We start from the raw sequence: 26,760 nt of genomic DNA on the forward strand, positions 1-26,760 counted from the left end.
GATTTTATACTCGGTGAGATGTGATGGGAAAAAAACAAAACTGGAAAGCTGCTAGTTCTTGGAGATAGAAATTATGAAAAATCTGTTTTAGAGCTGTTTACACCAAATTTGTGATTGTGAATTTTAATGAATAAAAGCAAAGTGTGAACATAATGACCATTGAGCTTTGAAGAGCCAGCAAAACGGTACCTAGAATGTTGTTACGACCATGAGGTATTTAATTAATAGTTGACATTTTTATATAATTCTACACAATTTATATAAATTGTTAGAATGCTAATTTTGAATCACAAACTTACAACAATGATACTTATTTTGCATTGTTGCAAAGGTCTTAAATAACTACATACAATAAAGTATTTCTTCTTTCTAACACAAGTATGTTCAGCACATCCTGTTCATTCACCAAAAGCGAATAATCTTATCAGGCGTAAAGGAACAGGAACACCATTCTGTTAACACTGGTCTTTCAATCTCTAATAAAAAATACATTGTGGAAAATGTGTACAACATTCACTAAACAGAAAGCAAACCCACGCATACATTCTTAATTTTTTCAGCACTTCTTAGTTATGTTCTAAAACAAGTTTGCATGTTGAGGTTTACCATGTGTTCATATTCTATACGTGGCCACTGGAAATACATGATTGTGCGTTCATAACCTTTCCTGCATAAATATAAACTTTCTGTGCTCATCACAGTGCCCCGAACTGCTGCATTTGCATACTTCATCACAAAAGACATATGTTACTTACACTGTAAGCATCTGTTCGTAGCGTGTAGTGCTGTAGATTCACATGCTCTGCATTCTCCTGCAATCTAACGCTGAACTCGGACGTTAGCATCTTGTTTTTCTTCAAAGAGGTCTTTCCAGTCATGAGTGCAGTGACTCTTGCCTTAGTTGGCAATGCGCATGAGCACTGGCTCCATTATTATATTGTTATTCTCGCAGCGGGTGAGCATAGAGATCTAGCAATAGAAAGGACAGTCGGACGGCCATGCAAGAAGTTATATACAAAACGAATTGTACATATGCAATAACTAAAGGCATCGGGCGAGGCAGGTGGGCGCATGTGAATCTACAGCACTACACACTATGAACAGATGGCTACTGGGTAAGTAACATATTGCGTTCGTACCATGTGTGGCAGAAGATAAACTTGCTCTGCATAGACTGTAAAGCAGTGCTCTTGAAAGCAGTGGCTAGCCGGAGGAGAATGCAAAGTTCTTAGAACAGCCCGACCACCTCTAGCTTGTTGGAATGCTAGGTCATTCATACAAGTTAGTAAACATGTGGAGTGGCCCATGTAGCTGCGTTACAAATGGCAGCTATAGGGATATTTCCAAGGAAAGCCACAGTGACCCCTTTTTATTATCCATATTAGACCATAGAGATGAAACACGCTAGGGCTTCTTTGAAAGTCTGAGTGCCCCCTTGAAATAGCTTTTGCTTTGAGAACAGTGTCTGAAATAACTTTTGACCCATTTGAGTTAAAAATATGCAGAACTATGCAAAAGAGAGCGAATTAGGTTGAGTGTGCTGCAAATTAATTTTCAGGCAGTTAAAGCAGATGCTAAACAATTGCGTTTTTCTAGTGGGCTTGTGTGTAGCTCACTTATGCACCCGAGGCCCTGAGACACCAGTGGTAAAAGGCAGTAACCAGCAACTTCAAGTAACCATTGGGTACTGTGGAGAGGTGTGGTGCAGCGGCCAGGGAAGCTGACTTCGGAGCACAGGGTTCTCGGTTCGATTCCCGGCTCCAGCGGCAGCTCAGCTCAGCACCGTGTGACTCTGGGCCTTGAGACCCATAAGGGTGAGTAGTTCGCGCTTTACAAATATGGATTTACATATATTTACTGTTTCAAAAGATAATGGGGAAAAAAGGAGCAATGAGAGAAGTAAGGAAACAGGAAACATAGAAAAGAAAAAAGATGGAACTAGAGGCATGAAATTAAAATAACAAAAATTGGCAAAACCAATAAGCTCACCTATCTGAGTGGGGTAGATTGGAGTGGGGTCGAGAGGGTTAGATTGAAGTGGAGGAGTTGGGTAGATTAGCGTGGTGATTGGGGTAGAGTAGTATGAATTGGGGTAGAGTGGGGTGGAATAGATTGGGGTAAATTAGAGTGATGTATATTGGAGTGTGGTAGATTGGGTGGATTACAGTACGATAAAATGGAGTGGGGTAGTTTGGAGTGTGGTAGGGAAGACTATAGAGTTGTGGAGTGTGGTAGATTGGTATAGAGTGGGGTAGATTGTAGTGGAGTAGATTGGAATAGAGTAGATGGAGATAGATTGGAATGGTTTAGATTGGAGTGGGGTAGATTGAATTGGAGTGGAGAATGTTGGTAGATTACAGTGGAGTGGGGTAGACTGGTGCGGGGTAGATAGGAGTGGGGCAGAATGGAGAGGAATGGGATAATAGGAGTGGAGTAAATTAGAGTGGAGTGGGCAGAGTGGGGTAGATTGGAGGGGGGTCTTGGGTGGATTGGAGAGGGTGGAGTGGGGTAGAGTGAAGTTGGATAACTTGGAGTGGAGTTGAGAATGGAGTGGAGTGAGATAGACTGGGGAGGAGTGGAGTGGGGTAGATTAGGGTGGAGTGAAGTAGGGTAGATTGGAATGGAGAAATTGGAGTGGGGTAGATTACAGAGGGATGATTGGAGTAGGGTAGTTTGGAGTGGGGTGAATTAGAGTGAAGTGGGGTGGGATAGAGTGGAGTTGATTAGATTGCAATGGGGTGGGGTGGAGTGGGGTAGAGTTAGGTAGATTAGAGTGGAGTGGAGTAGATTGGAGTGGAGTGAAGTAGATATGGGTAGATTGGGGAGGAGTAAATTGAGGAGGAGTAGATTAAGGAGTAGATTGAGGAGGGGTAGATTGGGGTAGGGTGCGATCGTTTGGAGTGGGGTGGACTGAGGTGGAGTGGGTTAGATTGGGGTGGAGTGTGGTAGATTGTAGTGGAGTAGACGGGAGTAAAGTGGAGTGGGGTACATTTGGGTAGAGTGGAATGTGGCAGAGTGGAGTAGGGTAGATCAGAGTGGAGTGTGGTGGGGTAGACTGGTTTAGATTGATTGCAATGAGGTAGAGTGGAGTGACGAGGAGTAGATTGAAGTTGAGTGGGGTAGGCTGGGGTAGATTGGATCGTAGTGGGGTGAATTGGGATAAACTTGGAGTGGGGCAGATTGTGGTAGATTGGAGTGAAGTCAGGTAGATTAGAGTGGGTAGGAGTTGGATAGACTACAGTTGAGTTTGGAGTGGAGTGGGTTAAATTGGAATTGAGTGGGGTAAATTGGACTGAGGTACAGAGGAGTGGAATAGAGTGGACTTGGGTAGAGTGGATTGGAGTGGGGTAGTTTGGAGTGGATTGGAGCGGGTAGATTTGAGTTGAAGGCGGTAGATTGGTGTCTGGTGTGGTAGACTACAGAGGGATGATTGGAGTAGGGTAGTTTGGAGTGGGGTGAATTAGAGCTTAGATTGAGTGCAGTGGGGTAAAGTGGAGCGAAAAGGAGTAAATTGGAGTTGAGTGGGGTAGGCTGGGGTGGGGTAGATTGGATAGTAGTGGAGTGGATTGGAGTAAATTTGAGTGGGGTATGGAAGACTGGGTTAGAGTGGAGTAGATTGCAGTGCGGTAGATTGAAGTGGGATATATTGGAGTGGGGGAGATTGAAGAGGGGTGGGGTAGATTCGGTGGAGTGGACTGGGCAGGTTGGAGTGAAGTAGATTGGGCTAGACTGTAGCGAAATAGAGTGGAGTGGGGTAGATTGGTGTACATTGGAGTGGAGTGGAATACATTAGAGTGGAGTGGGGGAAGGGATTTGGACTAGCGGGCATAGATTCAATAAATCAGGGGTTGGTGAAGCACAGCTACTCACCCGCAAGGGTCTCAGGGTGCCGGGGTAGAGGGGCGGCTTCATTGAGTGCTCGGGTCATCCAAAGAGCCGGGTCTTGAGGTCCTTCCTGAACTGGAGCAGTGTAGCTGTTTGTCAGAGGTGGAGAGGGAGGTCGTTTCAGGCCTTGGCTGCGAGGTAGGAGAAAGACTTTCCTACGTTCTGGTAGACTGGAATGGCATGTGAGCAGAGAGGTGTAGAATGGAGTGGCGTAGCACGGAGGGGAAGGGCATAGAGTGGAGTGGTGTAGTGTGGATTATGTTTGGTGTGGTAGCACAATGCCATTACAGACAACGCATTTTGAATTGAAAGGACCATTACATTTGTACCGAAATATGGTTTTAATGCATACAAACGATAATGACTGCAAATGTCATTCCCTCGTGTATTGATGGATAATCAGCAGGATGGTCACATACATTCTTGATCTTTGAAGTCACAGAAAGAAAAGCAAATGCCATGTTCCCTGAGAGCTTCACATTTGACCTGTCTTTGGATGCTCAGCAAATGTGACAAGATAAGAACAAGGCTTGTATCCAGAAAGCGAGTTCATGGAAAAACACAGTACACAAGGTTTGAGCAACGGAATGGACAAACTCAAGCTGGACAGCCTAAAGGAAATAAAGCCAGCAAATAGAAAGCCAGAAAATGGGAGTTACAAACCACAAAGCCAATGATAAGCAGTGGGCAGAATTCATTCCTAGGTCAAGTTTCTGAATCTCCCAAAGATGTCATTAGCGAACTAGACAGCTACGCTGTCTGGTAGGCCGCGACTTAAAAAGGACTAATGTACATAATATAAAGCATAAAGAGGAAGAAAGAAAGAGAGGGAAACAAAACAAAAACGAACAAGCATTTGCAATGCCATAGGTCTCGCATTTACGCAAGGTTAAGTGTAAATGACAATGCCTTTTATAAATAAAAGGCATTGTCATTTACAATGTCAATATCTTAACTCGCGTAAATGCGAGACCTATTGCACTGCAAATGCATGTTTACGTTCAAAACTGAGTGCGGTGCCGCTTCAAGGACACCGTGCTCGGTTTCCTTTTTTTTAACTTTAACGCTGAGCACGGTGTCCTTCCAGCGGGCGCCGCACTCAGTTTTAAAGTTAAAAAATTAAATAAAGAAACTGAGCACGGTGTCTGTGATGCAGGCACCGTGCTCACCAATATACTTAACGACAACAAAAAATCGAAACAAAGCTCACCTCTATTACGGTGCAGACTCCAGCCACGAGACAGACTCTTCCTGCCTCAGGGTCAAACCCAGCGGAATTTAAATGCAGAACGTGGTGTCCATGAAGCGGGCGCCGCGCTTACCAATAAAGTAAAAAAAATAAACAAAGTACGGTGTCCCTGAAACGGGCGCCGCACTAAACATTGTAGTTTAAAAAAAAAAATGAAACTGAGCGCTGTGTCCCTGAAGCGGGCGCCGCGCTCAGCATGCAATTCATCCAAAAAGTAATGACGTACAAAAAAAGCGCCCGCCATTGTCCTGTGTGGGCGTCTGCAAATGCAGGAAGCAGCAGCTATTGACCCCATTGGTTGGTTACAAAACAAAATAGTGCTCACAGACTTAAAACGGAGACCATGTAACAAGCCAAGTAAAAGGTTCAGTCGTCATGGGTGGTAACAAATGGCGACAAGGCGGTAACAAGGAGGGACTAACAAGCCTCATAATGAATCGGAAGCCAGCATGCCTCGAAGAGCGAGCAGGCATCAGCGCTGCAGCTAGGCTCTACCTAAAAAAGGAGTATATTTAAAAAAAAAAAAAAAGAATAAGGTGTGAAGAGAAGCTGGGTAGCTAAAAAGAAATAATAGCAAGCAAGAGAAGAAAAAATAAAGAGCACGGAAAATGAAACAATGAGTAAAAACAAGCAGAAAATAAAAACTGGAAAAGAGAAACACAGTGAAAAAAGAGTTGAGAAATAAATTGAAACTTTAACTAAAAGAAGCATTTTAATTTTTTACTTTAAATGACCACTACATTTGGCAATGACCACCAGCTCCAGTACAGCAGTTTGGGCTAAGACCTGCTCAGAGTCCAATAAGCTGAAATCTGAGATGCAGCATCTGGACTGCACCCCAGATCCTGGGACCGCCGCCTCCACACTCAGAGCGCCCAGCACAGAGGTTTGTTGATGGCCAGCCGTGCACTCCTAGTACAGCTGAGGCTCAGATTGCCAAACCATTGTCTTCCAGGTCAGTCCTTGTTGCCTCCGTCACAGCAGGTGTATTGTCGGCTGCACCCACCGTAGCCCGCTCCCGCCACCGGCACTCCAGGAACACATTTACCGGGTGGATGAAGGCCAGAAGGACGAAGATAATCAATCCAATGTTCACCTGCAGGTAAGGACAGGATGGAAAGATGAGGACAACTTCCCAACTCCCAACAAGCAACTCCCAACAAGCAACTCCCAACAAGCGGGCGCTGTGTGTCTATGCCCTGCCCATGCTGATAGAGTGAAGTAGGGGTAGAAGTGGGCTACAGACAATCATCATCTAGGGTGCCCCTCACCCCCCTACAGGACAAGAGGACCATTGGAGGTTTAGAGTAAGATCAAAACCTTAAGTTTTTCCATATGGGGCCATCAAAGCAGAAGAAACTAACACAGAATGATTTGGGGCATCGTTTAGAGTGGGGTAGATTGGACTGCAGTTTCCTTGTGTTGTCATCTTTTGTAAGATCACATGAATCTGGGAATCCTGGTTCTAGGTGAATTCACTGTGCTAACTGCGCCATTGAATTTACGCTTGAACACAATAAGAGATATATTTGTTTTAACATCAATATTTTTCCTGTTATGATTTACCATAGTAACCTCTGTCGACCTCGACCCCATACAAATGAACAGACCTCAGATATTAGAGGCAACATCCCAAGAGGATTGAATTTTTCCACTGTGGATTGTAAAATACTCTTTTTCAAGTCTGAATACCTTACTTTTATTTATTCAGCAGAAAGGGAACTATGTCCTGAAGAATGCAATAACACCTTATGTCAGGGTGCAAAAGGGGATGAAACATGTGGACGTATACATGTGGGTCAAATTAACCCCACATTTTTATATCTACCAATGGAGGACCAATAAAATTGCACTAGTCTGCCGATAGGTAATTTTTACACAGACTTCTTTCTATTTTCCTCTATGCACACAGGCCTAGTGACCCAATATTCCTTCCTCTGCTCATCATCAGCTCCCATTTTGTCATTCAGTCACAAAATACCTCAGGAGATATTGAACACTTGGGTAGTAGCTCCCACCTGGATCATACAGAACGGTGCCAGGAGGGAGTCAGTGATGAAGCTTGCCACCCGACAGGTGAAGGAGGGCCTATTTTTCTGAATTCAAGCGTTTCTTTGACGCCTCTTTTCTATTTACTCGTGTGTTACTTGAATGTTTTTTGAAGATGTACTGTCCTTTCCTTTTCCTTCTCACCTCTTTTGTGAGGATTGGTTCAGTACAGTAGTTTAGCTGAGGGTTTCCTATAATATGCCACATTGAGCGCTACAAAGCTGTCAGTCAGTAGGTAAACATCTAGAACTCTCCTTAGTGCCTAGACTTACTCTACACGAAGATTATCTGATGAGAACCATCCCTGCTAACAATGACTGACCAAATGGGCTAGGCTTCGATGACAGCATGGTGCTGAACATTTTGACAACACCATGTATTTTTGATTCCAACATCACCCGTGCCCTATAACAAACAGACAGTAGGACAATCCGATGTCCTTTAACAAACTACTGACAAGGCCAGCCCTTCGCGGAGCAATCATGACTGAATATTTGATGAGCAACAACGCGCCTCAAGGACTTATTATTGTTAATGAATCAAGACTGTTATAGAAGATGAGGCATTCGGGAAGGAGTAGTCCCTCATGTCCTGAAGGTGTAGTTGTGACTGGCTGACAGTGATGATCAATACTGCCAAATGCCTGTATGTAGTATGAGTAACAATGACCCGGAAACAAGATCCAATAGACGACCAACCACACACGGGTGGACGCTGCCGAACACAGCACTTTCGATGTGGACTACTGAACACCTCAACCATAGGCCGATCCACAAAGCCCCCACATGGGAACATTATCCCTACACCATATGTACTGATGCATTTTTAGGGAACGGTAGGACAAGCAGGGGAGCAACTAGTAGCCTGTCCAAAAAGGAATTGGTTTGTGTGGGTGACACTTTTTAGACATGTTCATATACCCACAAGAAGGGAGGTTGCCTACCGAAACCTACAAGGAGCCAACAGATGGGAACTCACTGCTCCAATTTGAAAGTTACCCATCTACAGGGCGACACAGAAGATGAACTGATGTGGACGGGAAATGATAAACCAGACTTCAATGACTATCCCAAAGTTATTTCTGAATTTCTCTTCATTAGGGAAAAATGTTGGATGCAGAGCGTAACTCCGGTGAATCAGGACTCAGTGAGGAAATACTGTGGACATCCCTATCACCGATGATGAGATCATATACATTATCGGCAACTGAGTGTCTTGGCAGAATACATATTTCTGTAGACATTACACATGTGACGGTCAGAGTAAACTACGTCCATCTTTCGCACCTGCAACATCTGTCCAGCTGAGAAACCATCACGACTCTAGCATGACCTGGTATCTTGCAAGTTGAGGTCACAGATGAGAGTATCGACTAGCAGTCAACCACATATTAACATAAGTATTATGCGAGTATTACCATGGACACTCCTAGACATCACTTTATCGTCTGACTCTGCAGAAGGGCATGATGAGGTTCACCGATAAGGTCTGAGTCTGACTGATCACTCAATACGATATAGGTTTGTTAAGAGCTGGCAGATCGTCGCTAGGAGGAGTAATGCAGACGAAAGAAGCACAGGCTTCATCAAACCGTACAGAGTGGGAGGGAAGGTTGGAGGCGTCACAACGGAGACAAGGAGGACAGCCCCAAAGAAGCAGGCTTTTCCGCCAGCAGTTCACTTTAAGCGGAAAGATTAATAAATTACCAAACTCGTCCACTGCCAGCCAAACACACTGACGCCTATGCCCAGAAATATCTGGAGAGAGGATGTGGCATAATATTTAGAGCAGCTGACTTTGGAACTGGGGAACAGGGTTCGAGTCTCAGCGTCAGCTGTCCCCATGCCTACAGAAAAAAAAGTAATACCTGACTATCATTAACAAATGGAGATCGCTTGGATCAAAAGGAATATGCTACTTACCAGTATGCATCTGTTCTTGGCATGTAGAGCTGCAGAGCCACACACTTAGGATAGTAGATCGCCATCTGGTGTTGGGCTGGGATGCTTGCAGGTTGTTGTTGTCTTCGGAAGAAGTCTTTGGTCACGAGATAGGTGACTCCTCCCTTGGAGGGCAGTGCGCATGGGCATCAACACCATCGTTAGATTGTTTTTCGCCATGATGGGAAATGATGGAGTTTGTAGAAAAGAGAGAGATGTCCATGTGTGATGTCTAAGTAAGAGAATGCTGGAACAGATACAGGTCCCGGGGAGGTGGGTGGGCGTGTGTGGCTCTGCAGCTCTACATGCCAAGAACAGATGCATACTGGTAAGTAGCATATTCCGTTCGAGGCATATGAGCTGCAGATCACACACTTAGGATAGACTATATAGCAGTATCTCCCCTAGCGGTGGTCACTTGTATCGGTTGCAGCAGTTTGAAATAAAGTTTTAAGGACAGCCTGACCCACAGAAGCTTGTTGCTTTGCTTGCACGTCAACACAATAGTGTTTAGTGAAGGTGTGTGTTGTAGACCATGTGGCTGCCTTACAAATATCTTCTAAGGGAATGTTTCCTAAGAATGCCATGGAAGCCCCTATTTTGCGTGTGGAATGCGCTCTAGGGGGAACCGTTAGTGTGCGTTTAGCCTTGTGGTAGCATATTTGGATACATTTAACTATCCACCTAGCTATCCCAGATTTGGAAATGGGGTTGCCTTTATGTGGTGGAGAGAAAGCAACAAACAATTGTTTTGTTTTGCGGAATGATTTGGTTCTGTCAATGTAGTAAAGAAGGGCTCTTTTAACGTCTAAGGTATGAAGAGCTCTTTCAGCTACCGAGTCTGGATTTGGGAAGAACACTGGTAACTCTACTGATTGGTGAGGTGGAACGGAGATATGACTTTTGGAAGGAATTTCGGATTTGTTCTAAGAACCACTTTGTTACAGTGTAATTGTAAGAATGGTTCTTATATGGTTAAAGCCTGGATCTCACTTCTGAGGGATGTGATAGTGATAAGGAAAGCCACTTTCCATGTGAGGAACTGTAGTTCGCATTTATGCAGAGGTTCAAATGGGGGTCCCGTGAGCCTCGTAAGAACAATGTTTAGATTCCACACTGGAGAGGGTGGTAATCTGGGAGGAATAATCCTTTTTAGTCCTTCCATGAAGGTTTTAATCGCAGGGACTCTAAAGAGTGACAAGTGTTGTCGATTTTGTAAGTAGGCTGCTAATGCTGCTAGGTGGAGACGTATGGATGAGTATGACAAATTACATCTTTGCAAGTATAGTAAGTAGCAAATGATGTCCTGGATGGATGCATCCAGTGGGTTTATATGATTGTTAGTGCAGTAAATGGCAAATCTTTTCCATTTTGCAGCATAGCAGGCTCTAGTGGTAGGTCTTCTGGCCTCTCTTATAATATTCATGCAGTCTGGTGGCAGGTTGAGGTAACCGAACTCTAGGACTTCAGGAGCCAGATAGCTAAGTTCAGTTGACCTGGATCTGGGTTTCTGATTTCTCCATGGTTCTGGGTTAATAAGGACGGGGAGAGATGCCGTTTTTGGTGTGGAACTAGCGAGAGTTCCAGTAGTGTTGGGAACCACGGCTGGCGTGCCCATGTGGGAGCTACTAGGATCAGTTTGAGAGACTGTTGCCTGAGCTTGCGTACCACTAATAGAATGAGTGGGAGAGGCGGAAAAGCGTACGCAAATCTGCCTGACCAGTTCATCCATATCGCATTGCCCTTTGACTCCGAGTGGGGGAACCTGGCGGCGAAGGTTGGGCATTTTGCGTTTTCGTGTGTGGTGAACAGATCTATGTCTGGTTGGCCCCATTGTTGGAAAAAGGGCAGTAGGACTTGGGGATGTAGTTCCCATTCGTGGATCTGTTGAGTTTGTCGACTTAACAGATCGGCCATTTGATTGTGAACCCCTGGAAGGTGTTCTGCAAGTAGGTATATTTTCTGGGGAATGGCCCATCTCCAAATGTTCTGTGCGAGCTGGGAAAGCTGGAGAGAATGTGTGCCTCCTTGTTTCTGTATGTAATACATGGCTGTCATGTTGTCTGTCCGGATGAGGACAGTTTTGTTCTGGAGATGTAGTTGGAATGATTTTAGTGCTAGGAACACTGCTAACAGTTCCAGGTAATTGATATGGAACACTTTCTGTTGAGTGGTCCATTTGCCCTGAGTGGTGTGGCCGAGGAGATGGGCTCCCCATCCTGTGAGCGATGCGTCTGTTGTCAGCACTATTTGTGGAAGAGGCTCTAGGAACGGCCGCCCTTTGGAGAGGTTTGTTATGTTCCACCATTTCAGAGAGCGATGTGTGCGGCTGTCCAGCAACACCAGATCTGTAAGTTGTCCGTGAGCCTGGTTCCACTGACGTGCTAGACATTCTTGCAAGGGACGCATTTGAAGTCTTGCATAAGGCACAATGAAGATGCATGATGACATCGTGCCTATGAGTTGCATGAACACTCTTGCTGGAAGAGAGTGTTGGATTTGGAATTTTGTGATAGGAGCTTGTATATTGGCTATCCTGGCTGGGCTGGGATATGCTAGGGCTGTGGAGGTGTTTATGGTGGCTCCTAGATACTGATGTATATGAGAGGTTTGGAGATGAGATTTGGGATAGTTTATTGTGAATCCCAAGTTGTGTAAAGTTTGGATAGTTTGGTGAGTGTGTAGGACACACTTGTTGAATGACTTGGCTTTTATTAGCCAGTCGTCTAGATACGGGAAGACATGGATGTGTTGTCGTCTGAGATGTGCTGCTACTACTGCCAGGCATTTTGTGAATACTCTGGGTGCGGTTGTTACCCCGAATGGAAGGACTGTAAACTGGTAGTGTTGTCTGTCCACCACAAACCTTAAATACTTCCTGTGGGCAGGATGTATGGGAATTTGGAAGTAGGCGTCCTTGAGATCTAGTGTGGCAAGGAAATCGCCTTGTTGCAGTAGTGAGAGCACTTGTTGAAGAGTGATCATATGGAAATGATCTGAGTTGATATACAGATATAGGGGTCTGAGGTCGAGTATTGGTCTTAGAGTCCCGTCCTTTTTGGGGACTAGGAAGTAGAGTGAGTATACCCCTGTACCCTGATGTTCTAAGGGAACTGGTTCTATTGCGTGTTTTTGAAGCAATGAGAGAACCTCTTGTTTGTGGAGCGGAAGATGGTCTGGTGACATGGAACGCTGTTTGGGTGGTATGTGGGGGGGGGGGTAGTGGTGAGTTCCAGGCAGTAACCATACTGGATAATTTGTTTTACCCACTTGTCTGTTGTGATGGAGTTCCAGACAGGTAGGAACTGTTTTATTCTTCCCCCGACCAGAGTGGAATGGTCTGGGGGGAGTGGAGGAAAGGCACTGTTTTGCGGCAAGGGAGGTACGAGTGTTGTTATTACCTCGACCTCGCCCCTTGTTGTTGTTTCCTCTGTATCCGCCTCTAAAATATCCTCTACTGGGGGATGTTTGTGTAGCGGTTTTGAATGTAGAGGAGGTGTCCGCTCCCATATTTTTGGAGGCTCCTCTATAGAAGGAGCGCTGAAAGTAGCCACGTGGTTGGGGAAACTATAATGCTCCCATGGACTTAGCCGTCTCTGTGTCCTTCTTCATTTTTTCCAGGACAGTGTCTATTGCTGGCCCAAAAAGCTGTTCCTGATTGAATGGCTGACTAAGTATGGTAGTTTGTACCTCTGGCTTAAAGCCTGAAATGCGTAGCCAGGCATGTCGTCGAAGGAGCACACTTGTGTTAATTGCTCTGGAGGCGGTGTCTGTGGCATCAAGTGCACATTTAATTGCTGCATTTGAAATAAGTTTTCCCTCCTGGATAAGGTCATTTGCCTGGGTTTTATATTGGTCTGGCAGATGTTGTAAGAGAGTCTCTAATTGATCGTAGTGGGCCCTGTCATAGCATGCTAGTAGGGCTTGGGTATTGGCAATACGCCAATGATTAGCGGCTTGTGCTGCTACTCTTTTGCCAGAGGCTTCTAACAGTTTGGATTCTTTGTCTGGGGGTGGTGTATCTCCTGTGGTTTGGGAGTCGGCGCGTTTCCTAGCATTGGAAACGACCAAAGAATCCAAAGGGAGTTGCCCTTTGATGTAATTAAGATCTTCAGGGGCAGGCCTATATTTCTTTTCTATCCTTGGGTTGAGAACCCTGGGACGAACGGGGTCTTTAAATACTTCGGGGGCGTGTTTTATGACTCCTTTAATCATGGGCAGAATTTGTACAGACTTTTGAGATTGTTCGAAAGTGTCTAATAGGAAGGCTTCCTCTGGTGCGTCTGAGTGCATTGTGACGCCGTGGTAAAGTGCCGCTCTGTTTAATAATTGGCTAAACCCCAGGTGATCGTCAGGAGGCAATGGTTTTGAGGGATATGGCTGAGGGTCAGGCATGTCTGGTAGAGGGAATGCCCAATCATCCAGTGGTGAGGTGTCAGGATCCGTGAACGGATCATTAGGGTCACACCCACCCCCTAGGTCATCATTATCATCCTGTGGAGGTGGTGTATGTGATGGAGAGGGTATAGGTAAGGGTGGTGTAGGCAGAGGGGTAGGATAGGAGGCAGTATAGGAGAGGAAGGAGGCATAGGGGATGTTGCAGAGTCCTTCCTGTTAACAGGAACTGGGGTAGGTGAGTGTCTCCAGTTTCCGTTTTTTACAGGGCACCGCGGTGACATGTCCAGTCTTGGGGATGATATAAATCTTTTTCTGCCTTGGGTCGATGGGATCTGGATGAAAACGTTCTTGTTCTTCTGGAACAGTCTTTGGTACCGAGTTTTTCGGTTCCGATCGAGGTTTTGGTTGATTGGTGGATTGTTTGACTTTAGGAGGCATATGAGAGTCCTTAGCCGTTGGTTTCGGTACCGATGATGGTTTCGGTGCCGATGTCGGTTTCAGAGCCGAAGGTGTATCTGTAGGCTTGGGAACCTTCGGTGGCAGTTTATCTATTGGCCTTGGTGTTTTCGGAGCCGAAGTTGTTGGAGCCGATTTCGGTGCCGAGTGGTCTTTTGTTTTCAGTGCTGAGGATGCCGGTTAGACAATGACATGCGGTTTGCTCGGTCCCGAGCTACTGGAAGGCTTATGTTTCTTCGGAGCCGAGCCCGGAGTCGGGGCTTCTGAAGGATGTTTTCGGTCTCGACTGGGGCCAGTAGGCGAAGTCTTGACCAATGCCTTTGGTTTTGGTGGGGTTGGGGCAGGGGCAGTAGTACTCATACGTTGCCCAGGAGTGATGGGGTCGTCTGAGTCGTCTGCTTCGGAAATTATTTGTAGATCTTCGGAATCTTCTTCCGGGATGTCGGGGCCTTCATCAAAGATGTCCTCTGGTTCCGGAGCTGTTCTCTGTGCCATGATGTGTCGTCGAGCCCTTCGATCTCGAATGGTCTTTTTGGATCGAAAGGATGCGCAGGCCGGACAGCTGAACTCGTCGTGTTCAGGTGATAGGCACAGGTTGCAGATTTTGTGGTGGTCACTGTGCGGAAATTTTGCTCCACACTGGGGGCATTTTTTGAAAGGCGTCCTTTCCATGAGCTGTAGGCCTCACGGCGTGGATAGGCCCAGCGGCCGGCGTCGACGTCCGGAATCGAGCCGATGAAATCGATGTCGAGAATGAAGGTGCTTCGATGTTTTGTGTGAAGTTTTGCGCTTTGAAAAGCTTGGAATTGATATTTCCAACCGGAGCGGAAAAGTTGCATCTGAACCCAGTGGTGGAAAAAAACAATCTAACGATGGAGTTGATGCCCATGCGCACTGTCGTCCAAGGGAGGAGTCACCTATCTCATGACCAAAGACTTCTTCCGAAGACAACAACAACCTGCAAGCATCCGAGCCCAACACCAGATGGCGATCTACTATCCTAAGCTTGTGATCTGCAGCTCATATGCCTCGAACATACATTTCTAAAAGGTACTAACGTGACCTCAAAAGAAAAATAACATGACCTCAAAAGAAAGCATGACCACAGGACCGATTGGATTAATTCCTTTTTGACCACAAGAAAAGTAGTTACACAAACACATGCTATGATGGTAACTAGTGGAGTGATTCTGCACTTGGTTCCTGGGCAGTGCCGGGTGTTTGTCCTGTGCTGTAAAATCAGAGCGAACGGCATCTCGCACAGTGCAAGAGAGCTCTGCTTCTTTCTGCTGCTCGAGTTGAAGTTCTACTCGAGCGGCAGCTTCCTGAACGCGAACGGAAGGTTTCTCAACGCTTGAGAAATCTCACAGGAAAGTGGTCTAGCGTTGGATGGATGGACAGATGATGGATGGATGAGTGGATAGATGGATTGAGGGATGGATGGGTGGGTGGGTAAGTGGATGGATGGAGAATGTTTTAATGAATGGAGAAAATGTAGATCCATGGATGGATGGCTAGATGGCTGCTTTGGTTGGGAAGATCTGGGAGGCTGGTTTCATGGATACACGAGTCCTGGTCACACAGCAGCTCTTCAAGTACTCTGTGGAGCATTCCCTTCATTCCTCAAATAGAATTTGGAACAGGAAAATTGTGGGGTGATTTAGCTTTCACCTTTTTTCTCATTTCCCATGCACAGGATGTGGAAACACTGTTTTAGGTCCTGGAACCGGTTTGGGGTGGTCCCCTTTCAAACCTATGTGTTTGACTGCAAAACGTTTTATGCAAAGTGATGGCTCAGATAGCAGATACTGAGCATCCTGGCTCCAAGCAGGCATATCTAAAACATGAGTACAATGAAATGTGAAGCTCTACGCCTCTCTGTTCTCCGCTTTCTTGCAATAGTAGCCAGAGACGGACAAAAACGTGGGCCCTGACCGGTAAGTTCCTCACGTTTAACAACTGAATGTACCGACTCGTCTCTCTCCCCTGTCAGCCACCAACTGGCACTGCTCAGGAAAATCTAATCAGCGGGTCCTTTAATTTCTAAGGGTGGCCCTGTCTCCATCCTCCCTCACTTCAGTGTCTGGGTCTCCACTTTCCCGCTACAGGAATGCAATCAATACACTTCCACTGTGGGAGGAATCTGCGCCCACCCTCCATCTTGTGCTATGCTAAACCATGGCCATCCAAAATGCATCTATTGGTATACCAAGCAGAATAGAAACACACCAACAGCACATTCCCCCAGCCTACATTTCCTTCCCTTTCCGTCTCTATCACTACTACGTGGCGATGAGCTGGATGTCCACGTTCATCCGCAGAGCACTGCTTCTGGTATTACTATTCATGGTAAAGGAACATAACTGAGAGACAATGGTCCCTTATGTCAGCTTAGTGTCAATATGTTTGCTAGTTTTTTAAGCTTTAAACAGGTGCAGTAACGTGTGGATGTTTGTACAACACAGTATTCTACAAACCAAAGAACATCAACTTATTTTGATTGTATATGGGTCAGCCATGTATTTACTTACTTTTACATCACTATTCAATGTACTGAGATGGGTCTGTAAAAGTGACCTTTTGCCCTGAATTTAGACCCTTTGTCCTGAATTTTCTATGGCAGGTGGTTACCAGATTGAGTATCGCCATGCCCTCCATAGGCGCAACACCCGAGCGGACTTCATCTCCCATCAGCCCTTCATGCATTGATGTCATGACCAGATGCCATGACCAGATGTCAAATGCCTTATTCACAAACTTTCTTTTCACCTGCCCTGCATCCCAGGTCGCGTCCTCTCAGCTGGACTGAAGCACATGCGGCAGGGACGCAGGATTCCTAAGGTAAGGAAGGGCATCTGGACACCTACACGATATCCCTCTTATCTTGCATCCTGGCATATACGAGAATGTTATGAGAGCACATATGAGAGTTAGTTGCATGCTCTGTATCTACTTCTAACTTTCAGCTAATGTCGCCATTAATTCCATTAGTGATCCGGCCCTTTCACCCCCACCAGTGAGATGAAATAACATGAATTCATGATTTAGGTCAGGTGGAGTTGTAATGATTTGCGAGGACGGCCGTGTCCCCTTGAGCGCTTTCTGTGTAATGTGCGAACACATGACAGATGTACTGGTTTTAACATCAATGTTTCTTCTGTTTGTGACTTACACTATTCACCTCTGTCGACCTTGACCCCACACAGATGACCAGACCTCGGATATTTTGGGCAACATCCTACGAGGACTGCATGTCTCATGGATTCTCAGAGTGTGATCTATTGTGAGGTGCCGCTGGAGCCCGCTGGCTTCCATCCATGCCAGGGTGGTGAGTGGAACAGGGATTTATGGAAGAATAAACAGCAGGGACACATCTACTGCCAAGTCTTGAGGTCCCCAGTCTGAAGGTCCCCAGTCTGAAGGTCCCGAGGCTGACGGTCCCGAGGCTGACGGTCCCGAGGCTGACGGTCCCGAAGAACCCGAGTCTACCGGTCCCGAGTCTGACGGTCCCGAAGGTCCAGAGTCTGTCGGTCCCGAAGGTCCCGAGTCTGTCGGTCCCGAAGGTCCTGAGTTGGAAGGTCCCGAAGGTCCTGAGGCGGACGGTCCCGAGGCGGACGGTCCCGAGGCGGACGGTCCCGAGGCGGACGGTCCCGAGGCGGACGGTCCCGAGGCGGACGGTCCCGAGGCGGACAGTCCCGAGGCGGACGGTCCCGAGGCGGACGGTCCCGAGGCGGACAGTCCCGAGGCGGACGGTCCCGAGGCGGACGGTCCCGAGGCGGACGGTCCCGAGGCTGACGGTCCCGAGGCTGAAAAGGATGACGGTCCCGAGGCTGAAAAGGCTGACGGTCCCAAGGCTGACGGTCCCGAGGCTGAAGGTCCCGAAGGTCCCGAGGCTGATGGTCCTGAGGCTGTAGCTTCTGAGGCTGAAGGTCCTGCATCTAAAGATGCGAAGGATGAAGGTCCTGAGGCTGAAGGGCCTGAGGCTGAAGGGCCTGAGACTGAAGGGCCTGAGACTGAAGGGCCTGAGGCTGAAGGGCCTGAGGCTGAAAGTCCTAAGAAACAAAGTCCTGAGGCTGAAGGTTCTAATGTCTTTAGGATTAGGGTGAGATGCCAGAACCATTGAAAGTCAGGCAGAGGCCCAAGAGAAGGTGTAATGTAGCCATCATGCCTGTTCTCATGACCAAAGCAAAAACCAAAGGAAATTTTTGTTTTTGCAATTGTCACCCTGAGTGGGAAGGGTATGCCCAGACGTGGGTCTCGTGCTCTCCATGCCACTGGAATCAAGCTATCCTGGCTGAAGAGGGGTGAAACCCCGAAACCGGTCCTAGGATGCTTGTTTCCAGTCCAGGGAGGACCTGGCTTGGCAGTTCGGGCTGGACTGTTCCCATGAGGCACAGGGTCAAGACTGATTTGCATATGGCTGGGTTCAAACTGGAATGGCATGGTGAGCAAAAAAACGATGGATTTAGGCCCAGATCTCTGTACTGGGGTGAATGTATGACATTGTTCTGCATTCTGTCCATCAATTGTTGTTTTTGCAATTGTTCTCATGACCAGAGCACACATCTCATAGCGTGTGAATATGATTTGGTCACACTACATAGGTGCTGAGAGGACCATGTTTGTATGTGGCAAAGAGGATCCAGAAGGGGAGGGCCCTGGGTTCCTAGATATCTGTAGAAAGGAAATGAACTTTACATGAAGCTCCCAGAGGAGCTCGGTATCTGCCCAGGCGCTTTAAAGTCCAGCGTGATGATGCCACTTGGTAGAGCTCCATGAAATAACACCTCTAATCAAGTCTTTCCCACTCTGGTAACTTTCTGGGTGGAGCTGCTCTGGTGTTGGATGGCTTGTCAATCATAACAAACAGCCTCAGGGGTCTGTGGCACCCTCTCAAGAATACTCACATAAAAGGGATCTCCATGAAGCACGTCTTTTACGAGAGCGAAGCACGGGTACTGCAGGATGGATACGAGCGCAGACAGCGCGAACACAAGACCATAGAGCTTCCCAAAGTGTTTGAGAGGAAATCTGAGGGAGGAATCAAATGAAATGGACATTGTCACCAACACAGTAACTTCACACTGAGGATGCCCACTCCACACACAACCCCATGTGGTCACACCTCCACCCACAACCCCACTACCCCTCCACACACAACCACACCTGGTCACACCACACACAACCCCACCTGGTCACACCTCCACACTCAACTCTTTTGGAATGCAAATGTATTAGCCGAATTCTTTATGCATTACATGTCTTAAGTTTTTTATTCAGCTGCCATTTTGAGCCATGATCAAAACCAACTTCTGTCTCACTCTGTCTGTCCTCAGCAGAAAGCAGCTCCACACACAACACTACCTGGCCACACCTCCACACACAACACTACCTGGAAACACCTCCACACACAACCCCACCTGGTCACACCTCCACACACAACACTACCTGGAAATACCTCCACACACAACCCCACCTGGTCACACCTCCACACACAACACTACCTGGAAACACCTCCACACACAACCCCACCTGGTCACACCTCCACACACAACACTACCTGGAAATACCTCCACACACAACCCCACCTGGTCACACCTCCACACACAACACTACCTGGCCACACCTCCACACACCCCCCACCTGGTCACACCACCACACACAACCCCACCTGGTCACAGGTCCATACACAGCCCCACCTGGTCACACATCCATACATAGCCCCACCTGACCACACCTCCACACACAACCCTAGCTGGAAACACCTCCACACACAACCCCACCTGGTTACACCTCCACACACAACACTACCTGGACACATCTCCACACACAACCCCACCTGGTTACACTTCCACACACAACCCCACCTGGTCACACCTCCACACACAACCCCATCTGGTCACACATCCACACAACATTCCCATGCTATACATTATCATTATAAAACATGGGTGTGAGCTTGCACACACATCCAAGGCACCGCAAGCCTCCACACCACACGTTTGTGGGTGTGACTCTTTCTAAACAATCTGCTTAGTTCAAACAGACATAGTAAGATAGGGAGGAAAGTCTGCATGACAGAAAGTGTTACCAGGAGCATTAGGTTGAGATTAGGGTAGGAGGCATATGCAGGAAACTCAAAAAACACACAAAGCAAATATAACATGTACTGTGTCTGACCCTGGTTCAAAAGCTTTAGCAAGGGCAGAAGATTCAAGATCAGTCATGGTGCCTGCCGCCTCTACTTTCTCTTGATCTGAAAGAAGCAAGCACATAGGTAACCCTCCAAATGGGACCCTCTCTGAGCCTGGGCTGCTTCTGCAGACAAAGTACATGTTCTTTAGCAGAGAACATGCAAGGGACCTTGCACTGGGTCTTCTAGTGCTGGTTGACACAAAGTATACACACTGTGCAAGTGCATCCACCTTTGTTGTGCACCCAGTTCACCAGGAGAGCTTCATTTATTTACTCATGATCCAATGGTGGCAAAACCAGAACTGGAAACAAGGTCAAGGAGAGAGGAGTGAGTGATTCTTGGCATACTTGTGTATGGGTTTATGTCACTCAACCGTACTAACTTCAACACACTGGATAGCTGCACAGGTGGAGGGTCTGGAGAAATGGGGACAAGGGTTGTGGGGAACAGAAGTGAAGGTCGAGTACCAAGGGAACAGCCAGAACATTATAATAACCCACACTTTCAACCATACCCCTAAGGCACCGTGTGAGTAAAGAGAGTGACTGTCCATGGAAGTTTTCAGGAGGAAGGTACTGGGTGGAGGAGCTGTCCTCCAAAAAACATTTTCTTTTAAATTGTTTAATTGAATATTTTACAGCACAATTTCAAAAGAATTTGCTCAAAAAGCAAATCTTCTTCCACAAAATGCTAAAGGGGCACTCAATAAATAATACAAAAAACAACGTAATGCTAATGTGCTGAGGCAGACCTTACTGGGGGGGCTCGAGGAGGGGGGGCGTGTAGGCAGTTAGGTCTTCCTTCCTTTCTTTGTCCCCTTGTTCTTTGCTTCTTCCTCAATTTAAATTTTTCTCACCACCTTACTTTTCCTTAAATTGCTTCAGTCTTTCTCACACTCTCTTGGTTTGTCTCTCACAGCTAATTCAAAAACCATATTGTGGGCACAGCAAGACGAAGAGGGACTTGTTGCCTGCCCACTGCTTACTAGTGGTTGACTATGCCACTCTCATTTGCCTACTTCTTAGTGGAAATCTTGTCTTGTCCACCTCTGTCCCTCCCAAGGACCATCCCAATCTTAGTTGTGTCCCAGCACTGCTCACATTTAGGATATGATGAAAACGATGGGGTTTTTACACCTAAGAAACTAAAATGGAAAGGTCCCAAAAAGTGATTTTAGATTCTGAGAGAGACCCCGTGTTTGACCCCTCTTTACTATAACACCCCCATTCAGCAGAATGGTTTCCTCCGTCCTCCATTGAGGGGTATATCAAAGCTAGAGTCGAGACACCTGTGGAACAGGCCTCTAGGGCAAAGATGAGGGCAGAATGCCAGAGACTCAACTTATCAGACAAGATGGCTCTGACCCCTGCAATAGACTCTAAAAGAGCCACATTCCTTGGTAAAGTGGGAATGATCCATATAAGGGAGTGCGTAAAGCACCGGCACCCGGTCAGAATAAAGTAACAGGGGCCTTATTTATGAGGTGTTGCAACACTTTTGTGCCGCCATTACATCACTTTTTGTGACGCACCGGTGGCATAAAAAATCCACTATGTTGCACCCTATTTAGAAAGTGAAGCTTCTAAGCAGATGTGTAACCTTTTAAAGCACTGCACTACATTATACCTGCGTCAGGTATAAGTAACGCGTTACTTACCTGTAACTGCGGTTATCCAGTATTGGTATCTTTCATAGATTCACATGCCTGAATCATTCCCCGTCGTCGGGATGGGAGTCCCCGGTACATGAATAAAGTAATGTCTCAGTAGACATATAGAGTAATAGGCCAAAGGCCTCACCTTAGTAACATATCCACGTCCTTTTGTAAAAAAGGACCAAACTTTGGAGAGTAGCCAGTAATATAATGTAATGTAATGTAAATGTGTTTTGTATAGCGCGGATTGCACTCCAAGGAGCATCTTTGCGCTTCTGAGTGTGAAAGAACCAGATGGAATTGATTCTTATGGTGTTACATGATTAGGGTGTTATATCATATTTTTGCATTTTATGTCAGATAAGGTATAGATCCAAGTTTTAAGGGTCTTTCTGAAAAGGATTTCTGTGGGGATTTGTCGAAGTGGAGGCGGCAGAGAATTCCAAGCTTTGGACCCCAGAACTGCCAGGGCTTTGCCTCCTTTGGTTTTGAGTCTGAACTTGGGGATGGTAAGAAGATTCTCACTTTGGGATCTTAGACATCGTGCGGGGACGTAGTGTTGAAACAGGTTTTCAATGTATTTGGGTCCTGTTTTGTTAAATGCCCTAAAGGTGATTAACAAGATTTTAAACAGCACCCTTTTATTTATTGGCAGCCAATGCAAGATGCTCATAGCTGTTGAAGCGGAGGTCCTTCTTTTCCATCCCAACACTAATCTGGCCACTGCATGTTGTACCATTTGCAGTTTTTGGCATACCGTCCTATTTGTTCCTGCATATATGCTATTGCAGTAGTCAATGCGGGAGGTAATGAGGGTGTCATGATTCCGCGATTCCGCGATCCGCCCGCTCCGTGGAGGAGAGGTTAGCGGTCTAGTGTTTGCGGGACCACAACGGAAGGTCGAAATCCTCACTTCCGGTTGGTCGCGCATAACAGCCGGGAACTCCGGCTGCTCAGCGCTTCGAATTCTGGTCTCAACCGCTGAAGGGGAAGACGCCGATTCCGAGCTCCAGAACACCGCCGAAGAAGGACGCTGCCGCGGACTTCGAGAGGACCAGGTACAGCCTTATCAGAGGGCGCACCTAAGGTAGATGGACGTCTGTCTCTGCCATCTCACTACATCTATGTTAAGTTATCCCACTGCAGACCGGGGAGTGTGCAGTGGAGCGGGAGACTCATCCTGCAGTTATTATTTACGCCAGGGATCTTTTATTATTTGCGCAGGAGCGCTGGTTTTGTTCCCTTGATTTTTGCCACACACGTTCCCTGAAACAGGAGAGTACCGGTTAGGTACGCCAGGGACCTTTATTATTTGCGCAGGAGCGCTGGTTTTGTTCCCTTGATTTTTGCCACACACGTTCCCTGAAACAGGAGAGTACCGGACAGGTACGCCAGGGACCTTTATTATTTGCGCCGGAGCGCTGGTTTTGTTTCCTTGTTTTGGGTCGATACCATTAGTGAGCTACACGACATTTTGCGGCCACTGTGGTCCCGGACCTGCGAATTGGAAGCCGGACATTGAGGAGCATCTCACATCAGAACACCAGGTAACCCAGTGGCTAGTAGGTGGGCACGACACGGAGGGGGGTAGAGAAGGAACGTACAGGAACGTAACCGTGTTCCCTTCTTTCCCTCACAGCTTGGTCCAACGTCATCCGGACTCACGCCTCTCTGGCTTCTACCCCGGGTACCCCCTTGTCCTAAGCGGTGCTCTACCCCGACTAGGGCACGGCGGGAAACGGGGTGGTGGTTCTAGTCGTCTCTGCAGGAACACCCCCTCAAACAGAAGGTAAGCCTTGGGAGGGGACCTTGACAGAATTCGAAGCCCAAGTACTACCTCCTGCCCGGGCGACATGGGTGACCCTGAGATTACGCTACAAGACATTGCGGCCATCTTGGCCACTATGCAAGCGGACAACCGCAGTCTACGCCAGGACATAACCGCGTTACAGACACAGGTTGCGGATACCGGAACAGGGCCTTGGGGACAGTTCCCCACATCAAGAGTGCTGCGAGAAGGCCTGTTGAGACCCGCCACCTTTCAATCCGGTGGTTCTCCATCGACTCCCACGCAAGACACCTCCATCCAGGTGATAGCCCCGCATACAGTGCAACTGGCCCCCCCTGAGCGTTTTTCTGGTGACAGTACGAAGTACAGCGTTTTCATGCACCAGTGCCAGCTGCACTTCATGGCCCGTGCTACCGCCTTCCCGGATGATGCCTCCAAAATCGCCTTTATCCTCTCTTATCTGGGAGGTGATGCCTCCCTGTGGTCCATACCTTTGGTGGAGAATGACGACCCAGTGTTGTACCACTTACCAGCCTTCAAGGACACCATGCGAAGGATGTTCGCCCGTCACACATTTGTACAGGCCGCGGATAATGAGCTGCTCGGATTAAAACAAGGTACCACGGATTTGTTACATTATATCACTACATTCAACCGACTGATCATCGAAGCCCAGTGGCCTGAGTCCAAGAAGGTGTCGGTCTTCTATAGGGGATTACGGGACGACATGAAAGACCTTCTATCCCAGATCCCGGACCCGCCAGAGGACATCGGACCGTTTATCGAGCTGGTTGTTAAACTGAACTTCCGGTTACAGGAACGGAAGACCGATCGACACAGGGGCGGAGACCCCCGAGTGGTGCCACAAAGGGAGTAGAACCCCGACATGGCGGTACCTACCTCCGACTCACCCGAACCTATGCAGATCGGAGGGATTCGGGGAGCACTGACCAAGGAGGAACGAGAGAAGAGACGGCGACAGAACCAGTGTCTGTATTGTGGCAAAAGCGGCCACTTCGTGAAGGAGTGCCCTGTTAAACCCACAAAGCCACGGCCGAGGAGACCCTTTGCACTTCCTATTTCCAGGGGAGACTGGTCGGGAAACGAAGAAACCCAGTAAACGGTGGGGTCCGGCTACTGGGTTCGTCATCCGTCAGGATACCAACCCCGGGAAACGGCGTCGGTTGCCATCATTTCGGGGTAGAAGTTACCCTGCAGACACAGACGGGACAGGCATGGCAGGTGACAGCCCTTATCGATTCCGGAGCCACAGGCAATTTTATCGACAACCTCTATATGGCTAGCCTAGGAATGGCAGTGGTACCAAAGAAGACGCCGGAGGCCGTGAAGGCCGTGGATGGGACAGATCTTACGTCAGGGCTCATCCGTTTCTCAACCGAACTCCTTGAAATGACGTTCCAGAATAGCCATACGGAATCAATCACCTTTGATGCCATTGACGCACCGCAGTTCCGCCTGATCCTGGGACTTCCATGGTTGGCGGCCCATAACCCACGAATTGACTGGGCGACCAGGGTGATGTACTTAGATTCCGAGGGTTGTACGTCTTGTTGTTACCCCCGACCATGTATCTCCAGCTCCTCTTGTATACAGGCGCACGTGTTGCCCCTTACCAACACTGTCTTAACCGTACACGGGACGGTACCTGAGGCGTACCTGGACCTGGCCGCCGTGTTCGATAAACAAGGGGCGAATACTTTACCTCCGCATCGCAGCTTTGACTGCAGAATAGATCTGATTCCAGGCTCGAAGCTGCCTTGTAGTCGCATATACTCGCTCACAGAAAAAGAAAATGAACACCTTCGTATGTATCTGGACGAATATTTACGTAATGGGTTCATCCGTCATTCCAGATCACCGGTGTCTTCTCCTCTCTTTTTCGTGGCAAAGAAGGAAGGAGATTTAAGAACGTGCATCGACTTTAGGGCGATGAATGCCATTACGGTAAAAAACAGATACCCGTTGCCACTGATCACGAACTTACTGGATCAAGTGAAAACCGCCAACATATACACCAAGCTAGATCTTCGGGGGGCCTACCATCTCGTCAGAGTCCGAAAGGGTGACGAATGGAAGACCGCGTTTCGGACCAGGTACGGACTGTACGAATACCAGGTCATGCCTTTCGGACTCTGCAACGCCCCGGCGGCTTTCCAGTATTTCATTGATGAAGTATTGAGGGACTTCATCGACCGGTTCTGTGTCGTCTACATCGACGACATACTGATATTCTCCAACACACGCAAGGAACACATCCAACATGTGCGCTCAGTGTTACAGCGACTGCTGAACCATGGGTTATACGTCAAGTTGGAAAAGAGCGTTTTCCACACCACGGCCGTTGAATTCCTGGGTCACGTCATCACCCCTGAGGGGGTTACCATGGATACCAAGAAGACGGCAGCTATACTACAGTGGCCATCCCCCGCGTCGGTGAAGCAGGTGCAACGATTTCTGGGGTTTGCGAATTACTATCGTCGCTTCATCGAGGGGTTTTCTCGGATCGTCACTCCCATCACTCGTCTTCTGCGAAAAGGGGTCCGCTTTGCGTGGGACCACGACGCAGAAAGCGCCTTCCGAGCCCTGAAGACTCGGTTCACCACGGCCCCCATCTTGCTACACCCGAACCCGGAACGGCCGTTCATTGTAGAGGCCGATGCCTCCCAAGACGCCCTAGGTGGGATACTGTCCCAAAGAGATGCCAACACGGGCTTGCTGCACCCTGTGGCGTTCTACTCGAGAAAACTACAGCCGGCAGAGCGGAACTACACGGTTTCCGACAGGGAATTGCTGGCCATAAAGGCCGCCTTCGAGGAATGGCGCCACCACCTCAAGGATGCGAGGCATCCCGTAACCATATATACGGATCATAGGAACCTCCAGTTCCTTCGTTCAGCCAGGGCCCTGACCGCTCGGCAACTGCGGTGGACCCTATTCTTTAACGAATATGACTTTCACATCCAGTACCGACCTGGCAAGAACAACGCCAAGGCTGACGCCCTGTCACGACTCACGGACAACGAGGAGACCTTCCCAGCTGACGTGCCAGCACCGATCCTCCCGAACCGCTGTTTTCTAGGAACCGTTCTGTCTTCCGGCTTCTTGACCCAACTGCGGGACGAC

At 47.8% G+C, this 26,760-nt stretch overlaps 1 protein-coding gene across 3 annotated transcripts in view; it reads right to left on the reverse strand.

Annotated features, from left to right (window-relative positions):
- Positions 1-5,876: 5,876 nt before the first annotated feature.
- The window catches only part of LOC146839398 (equilibrative nucleobase transporter 1-like), a 470,932-nt gene continuing 450,048 nt past the window's right edge, over positions 5,877-26,760 (reverse strand). For all 3 annotated transcript variants that reach the window (XM_085651434.1, XM_085651432.1, XM_085651433.1), the window contains 2 exons: positions 18,885-19,008; positions 5,877-6,230 (listed from right to left, as the gene is read on the reverse strand). In XM_085651434.1, coding sequence (XP_085507560.1) covers positions 6,063-6,230; positions 18,885-19,008 — 292 coding nt within the window. In that variant the 3' untranslated portion in view covers positions 5,877-6,062. The remainder of the gene's footprint in view (positions 6,231-18,884; positions 19,009-26,760) is intronic.

This window comes from Triturus cristatus, chromosome 4_1, assembly GCF_964204655.1.
Source record: "Triturus cristatus chromosome 4_1, aTriCri1.1, whole genome shotgun sequence".
In the NCBI taxonomy this organism is placed as follows: domain Eukaryota; kingdom Metazoa; phylum Chordata; class Amphibia; order Caudata; family Salamandridae; genus Triturus; species Triturus cristatus.